The 7,007-nt window shown below is 47.5% G+C and overlaps 1 protein-coding gene across 2 annotated transcripts in view; it reads right to left on the reverse strand.

Annotated features, from left to right (window-relative positions):
• Nucleotides 1–7,007, reverse strand: part of TLDC1 (TBC/LysM-associated domain containing 1) — a 33,074-nt gene that overhangs the window by 13,435 nt on the left and 12,632 nt on the right. For both annotated transcript variants that reach the window (XM_012648172.1, XM_012648173.1), the window contains exons 2-5: nt 5,649–5,826; nt 3,590–3,820; nt 3,084–3,225; nt 746–1,174 (exon numbers count right to left, since the gene is read on the reverse strand). In XM_012648172.1, the coding sequence (XP_012503626.1) occupies nt 746–1,174; nt 3,084–3,225; nt 3,590–3,820; nt 5,649–5,801 (955 nt within the window). In that variant the 5' untranslated portion in view covers nt 5,802–5,826. The remainder of the gene's footprint in view (nt 1–745; nt 1,175–3,083; nt 3,226–3,589; nt 3,821–5,648; nt 5,827–7,007) is intronic.

A 7,007-nucleotide genomic window follows, 5' to 3' on the forward strand; every position in this document is an offset into this window, starting at 1 on the left:
GGTAGCTGGGACCACAGGCACGCGCCACCATGCCCGGCTAATTTTTTCTATTTTTAGGTGTTTGGTCAATTTCTTTCTTTCTATTTTTTAGTAGAGACAGGGTCTTGCTCTTGCTCAGGCTGGTCTCGAACTCCTGAGCTCAAGCAATCCTCCCGTCTCTGCCTCTCAGAGTGCTAGGATTACAGGTGTAAGCCACTGCGCCCAGCCTAAAGGACAATTTTTAACAGAGTGTTCTTTGAGGGGAAGAGGATTTACTTAGAGCCTCTCATCCAATGCATTCAAGGCCACACACAGAGCTTTGAATTTCCAGCAAAACCATAAGACCAGGAAACTACATGGCAGAAAAGAAAGGCAAAGGCTCCAGTGCACACAGTGGGGGAGGGGACATCTGGAAGCGGCAGCATCCCCTGGTCCCTCTGAGACACCTGCAGCCCGACTTCTCCACGCCCTGTAGTAACGCCGGGCCTATTTCCTCACCTGAAAACGGGCGGCAAGGCCTGTCCTGTGTACTGTACCCCACTGCCAGGATCGAAACGGAGATCCGTGACATGGCAGACCGCCTCAAAGCAGCATCCTGTCTTACTGTCTCCCCCACGGTGTCTAGAGAGACACGTGGAGATGGAAGAGACCCTCTCTGCCACCTCCGCCCTCTGCCAGCGCTCAGGTGTCCAGGGCAGCAGCTGTCTCGCCAGAGCTCCTCGCCGGTGCCGTGCCACACTTTGCAGTTCGGGTTGCCAAGTCTTACCTTGAAACTGAGGCTTGACCTCCCAGGAGCAGGAGGCAAACCCGCCGAACACGTGGCCGTCGTGGTCCTCAAGGACAGCCACGCAGGGCCCCCGGTGGGTGATGTGCCCACAGAGCTGGGAGAAGCTGTGCCCGTCGAGCTCGGACGAGAAGAGGAGGCGCCAGCGGTGCCGCTGCTCCCGAGGCAGGTGGGAGTTGACGTAGATGACCGAGAGGACGTCCAGGATGCTCTCAAGCTTCCTGCCCTGGTCCACCTGACACTCGGGGACCAGGGTGCTCAGATCGAGGGATGAGCACAGGACGAGAAAGCCTTTGTGGATGACCACGCTCAGAAACACGGCCACGTGGGGCGCCCTGAACACCCAGTCCTCGATCACGGCCTGGTCACACTCGCGGTCCTGCCACTGGGGGCCGAGGAGCCCCTCGCCATCTATGGGAGGGGGACGTTCAACGTTAGTGGGGCCGTTACGTCACCTTATTGCTACCGTCTAAACCCTCGCTGACAGATGTGCAGAGGCTTTAGAGGGGCCGGGCAACTTACTGGGACCCCAGTAGTTTCTCAGGGAAGGGCGGATTCACTAGCTACAAATCACGCTTAATCGTTTCCAAGTAGCATCTGTCGTCCTATCTGCCATCTCCTACCTACTAATATTGGAGGTGACAGAGTGATACTATAGGAACACACACCTGGGACTCACACAGCCTGGCTTCAAACACTGGCTCACTACCTGCGTGACCTTGGCAAGGGGTCTTCTCTGACTCAGTTTCCTCATGTGTAAAATGGAAGTAGTGCTAGAGCCTACTTCGTTTGGTTGTTACAGGGAAGAGAGGAGTTTCTATGTTTTAAGCTCTTACTGACGCGTGCAAAGGCTCAATTTAGAGCAACTGTAATTCCCAACCTACAGAGATTCCGATCTAAGCTGAAATGATGACGTCTTCTCTAACTCAGGTCCATTTTATTAACCAGAAATGTAAAAACTTGCTCACTTAATTTTCTATTTCCCAACATCCATGATGTTTCAAAATTCCTATCATTCCAATTAAAATATTTTTCCAATAGTTTCATTTCTCATTACCTGTATATTACTTGAAATCTTAAGGACAATTTTAATCATTCAACTTAACTTTTGCTACTAAAATTATAACTTTAATATTCTATTTTTATGATTCTTCTTTTAAAACATACTGACTCTAGACTGATGAATAGTACACCCATAAGACAAACTACTGATACTTATATATATTATGTTTTTATTATTTCCAAGTTTTAAATACCTTGCTTAAATTAATTTTTTAATATAACCTATTTTCAAACTGCATTTAAAAATCTGGCTTTATAGCAAAAGAACAACACATTTATAAAGTCTACTTTGCAAAGAGATTTACCACAAGGTTTTTTTAAAATCGCAATTTAAATATATACTGTTTCTCACCCAACGGCAGAATACACATTCTTCTCAAGCGCACATTGAACATTATCCAGAATAGACCAAATTAGAGGTCATGAAAGATGCCTCAATAAATTTTAAAGACTTGAAATCATGCACAAGTACGTTCTCCAACCACAATAAAATGAAATTAAAAATCATTAACACAGGGCAATTTGAGGAATTCACAAGCATGTAGAAACTAAATAACACACTTATATATAGCCAATAGGCCAAAGAGGAAATCATAAAGGACATTAGAAAATACTGAGATGAATGAAAACAAAAACATAACATACCAAAACTTACGGGATACTGCTAAAGCAGTGCTCAGAGGAAAATTTATAGCTGTAAATGCCAATATTGAAAAAGAAGAGAGATCTCAAAACAACAACCTAACATTCCACCTTAAGAAATTATTAATAGGAGAAGATGACCAAACTAAATCTAAAGCAAGCAGAAGGAGATAAAAAACCAGGGCAAAAATAAATGAAATTGCCTCTCAGCCATTCACTCTAGCCTGTCCTTAATCGAAGAAGGGTCTAGAAAAACAATGGGAGGCTGGGGGTGGGGGGAGGAAATCAATGAAACCAAAAGTTGGTTCTTTGAAAAGATCAGCAACAAATTGTGAAAACTTTAGCTACACTGACAAAGAGAAAAAAACAGAGAAGACTCAAATTATTCAAACCAGAAATGGAAGTGGGGACATCGCTACTGCTTTTGCGGAAATGAGGAGGATCATAAGGAAACACTATGAACAACTGTGTGCCAACAAATCAGATAACCTAGAATGAGGCTGGGGGGCTCACACTTCCTGATTTCAAAACTTAACTGCAAGGCTACAGTAACAGAAACAGCGGGTACCACTCTATGATGCAAGGTCTGAATCACCGAGCACCGCCAGGCACTTGCCTTGAAGCTTCATCTCAGAGAGCAGCTGAGCAGCCAGCGCCTGCACCCTCGGGGCGGGACCTGGGGCCCTCCGGGTCCAGCCCTTCAGCTCCCGTCTGTGGTCTAGCACGTGCACCACAGAGCCAACCAGGTCCTCTGTAAACTTTAAGATCACAATTTTACCATTAGAAACAGTCCCGCTGTAACCTGAGATCTAAGTCATATCACAATATGGAGAAGGGCAATTTTACCTCTTTAATGCCAACTGTAACAGGCCACAACGTGGGGAAAAATTATGCAACTTATGCAGTTATTTGTTTTCTAATGATACACTTGGCTGGCCTAGAAGTTTTGTCAAAGGCTTTGTCCAGGTGTTCTGACCTGGACGAGACAGTTATGCGGTCTAGGGCTCCCCAAGGGTGGACATCTCCATGATGCCTCCATCAGCCATGTAGCTGGCCTACGTCCCCCACCTAAGGACACCAAGGCTGCTTAGGAGGCTGCAGAGGGCTTCGAAGCCGCCCTACCTTTTGGACTTCGCTGGCTCTCACAGGCCCTTCTGTGGCAGAAATCATTTTCAGAATCACCAGACTCTTTTCCTCGGAGTTTCCTTTCAACAGGTGGGACATGGACACTGTGAACTGCTCCTGGGACACGTGCTCGCTGGGCCCCTTCGCCGTCCCCGTCAAGTCGACCCTCCGCATGCCGTCGTACAGTCTGGTGACCATCTCCAGGGGAAGAGCTTCCCCAACGTGGTTCTGTTGGGGACAAGTGGGAGAGAAGGCTGCAAGTTAGACTCAGCAGTGTCACAAAAAAACACACAGAGGGCCAAGACCAGCCACTGCTACCCCACGATGCTGCCATCAGCCCCTGAACCTTCCTACATCCCACATGTGCCATCTCCCCTGCCCACCTAAGGGCCTCGTACCACCTAAGCACCCAGGTGTGGCTGTTCCCACCATGCCTCCGAACCTTCCCCTCTCCCCAGACTGGCCACATCGTCCTGCCTCTGGCCACCATCTGCTCCTCACTCTGCTTAGAACATCACCTTCATTCTAGACTCCAACAGCTGCCACTGGCGTGTCTGAATTTATTAACACACGTAACACGTCTGTGTGTAGCTCGCTTGGTCTCTACATGAGGGATTTCCAAATGTATTAGCTAGCTTTCACTTCTTATCCAAGTTCTTTGTGCTCGATATGCATTTTTAATTAATGTGCATTTAGATTTTAAATTTCATTCGTAATGCCTTAACATTCTGTAAATATTTGTTCTCCTTTTTGGCTGCAGCATCAAATCTGATTTGATCTGGGGATTACAAATAAATGGTGCGAGAGCAGATCCCAAACAAATCACCAGCTTCCTGCATGGTAGGATCCGAAAGACAGATTCTCCTGTAACAGCTGACGAGGTAACACCGTGTGTCACCACGTCAATATTCTACAGTTCTTCCAAGGCAGGCTTCTACGCTCACTGCTCAAAAAGAATATTCCTTTTGCTGTCAGTGTTTGCAAAGTTCTCCTGGAAAAACCACCTCTCATTCCTTCCCAAAGAGAGCGTTTCTCAGTCGCCAAGGTCTTGTGATCCACTCTTAACCACGTTTATCTTGATAGACACTCGCGAACATTAACCGCCCACTCTGCAGTCAAGGCTGTAACTGGCCTGTCTGGTTCTGTTTGCTCCAACTCAGCAGTGTGTGCCACAGGCCCACAGGTGTGCTTTTGGTCCGGTGGAGACACGTGCGTGTCAAACCACACAGCGGCGACCTGGATGACCTCCTGGGCCAGTTTCCTCCTCTATAACATGAGTGTGCAGGGCGGACCCCACCGCCCCACATCAGCTCCCATCCTGCATGTTCCAGAAGAGAAGGCTGGTGGGACACCTTCCCAGACTCCCAGGAAGGCGAGCTGACGGTATCTCTTTGCCAGTCCTGCCTTAGTCTGAGCACTCAAACATGCAGTTACGAGCCCCACAGAATGGGGCGAAAGATGGAGAAACAGGCAGTTTTAACTCTTTGTAAGGTGAACCTTGAATTTGAAACTTCATTATTTTGTTAGGAGTATCAAAAAACGTCTAGGGCATCAGACACTCATAAATTCCAGAGGCAAAGGTACACTTGAAATGTTATGGTTACTGAAGCTACGAGTCCACGAAGGCAGACCTGTGATTCGGTCTCCGGGACGGCCGTCAAGAGACACCTGGTTTGGGAGACAGAAAGCAAGCTGTCCCCTTTGGTGTCCATCTCGAGTTAGAAACGTCCCCAAAACATTGTGTAAATCATTCATTATTTACTCTGACTGCCTTTCTTTAGTACAGATAAGGGAGTATTGATTTCCAAGAGGGGAGGGATTTGTTTAGGTATCGTGCATGGCTGATTTCTGCCACAATGGCAGAGCAGAGTAGTTGCAACAGAGACCACTCAGCCACAGAGCCAAAAACAGGCACTATCTGGCCCTTTACAGGAAACAAGCTGTTTATTGTTCCCATCCAACTATCTTACAAAATAGGGAGCCGGTCGGCCCCAGGGCCATAGTTTACAGCCCCCTGGTGCCAGACTAAACCTTAACTACTGACTGTCACTCTTGCCTTCAGCGCCTGCAGAGAGAAGGATGCGGGTGAGGCATGTGAGCCGTTTTCATCGGACGACAGAGCCGCAAACAATCTGTCCACCTCCGCCTGCTCCTCAGGAAGAAACCGCGAACAAAAATTCTGCCCCGAACGGCTTTTGCTGTTCCCCATCTCTCCCGATACCCGGCAGAATTCTCTGCAGAAGGAAAAGACACAGTGTTAGAGAGAAAAATCAAAATGCGATAATCATAGAAAATGAATGTTCATAATTAGATGGTCAAGTTAATAAATATTGATTTAGCTGCAAAATGCGGCCAAAACACATGAGAGCTCCGTAATATGGTTTCGGTGTGTCGGAAATTAACAGCTGACACAAATACAGTGGGGAAAGCCCACCCCGAAACCGCATGGACGACTGAACTGTGCCCATGATGATCAGTCTGGATTTCGTTATCTGAAAACAGTTCCCAAACTAACATGATCAGAAGGTAGAACAAAAAAAAATCTATTTTAATCAATCTAAATAATCATTTCCTTAAAACCTGTGCTGAAAAATATATCTAAGGCTGAATGATCACATGTACTTGAATAAAATCACCACCCTGAAAAGACTGCCTGGACAGCAAACACTGGTTGACGCGTTTTTCCTTTGTGATCCTGGCTCTGCCTTCTACTAGCTGTGCAGTCTCGGGAAAGCTACTGGAACTCTCTGTGCCTCAGTTTCCCCACTCGTGAAACGGGAATAATCACAGTAAGTTGTTGCAACAGTGAACCAAGTCAGCCAAAGCAAAGGGCCGAGAACCGGCGTGCACTGACCTTGCCTGTGAGATCCCAGCCAGCGAGCCTCATCGTTTGAGGGGCTCGAGGAGCGTTAACAGAGACTGGCACCCAGCGGCAGGTGACCCGCGGCCTTGTTCACTGTCGCTAACCTCATTACAGAAAGAGGTCAGGTGCCAACAGATGGGAGGACTCAAACATTAAGGCACGGTTAGAGATGAAAAAATCTCTGAAGAGGCAGAGTGCTGCGACTATTAATTCCTGTGCTTGGACTTTTTCTGGAGACCCTGTGTTGGTGAGATTGCTGGAGACAACCACCCTCTCCCCACAGGCAACCTGACAAACTCGGTCAGTGTGACAGTAACAATCTCCCACGGGGCTGGGAGGCCGCCCCAGCAGGCAGCGTGAGCGATCGGCCTCGTCAGACCTGGCTGCGCAAACTCTCAAGGGACCAGGGAAAACAGGGTGCGGTCAGGATCTTTCTTTTCTTTTGAGATGGGACTCACATAAAATTAACCATGTTAAAGTGCGCAATTTGGTGGCATTTAGCATTGTCACAATGTTGTGCAACCACCACCTCCATTTTTTTTTTTTTTTTTT

The sequence above is a fragment of the Propithecus coquereli genome, unplaced genomic scaffold (assembly GCF_000956105.1).
Source record: "Propithecus coquereli isolate 6110/MARCELLA unplaced genomic scaffold, Pcoq_1.0 Scaffold280, whole genome shotgun sequence".
Taxonomy (NCBI): domain Eukaryota; kingdom Metazoa; phylum Chordata; class Mammalia; order Primates; family Indriidae; genus Propithecus; species Propithecus coquereli.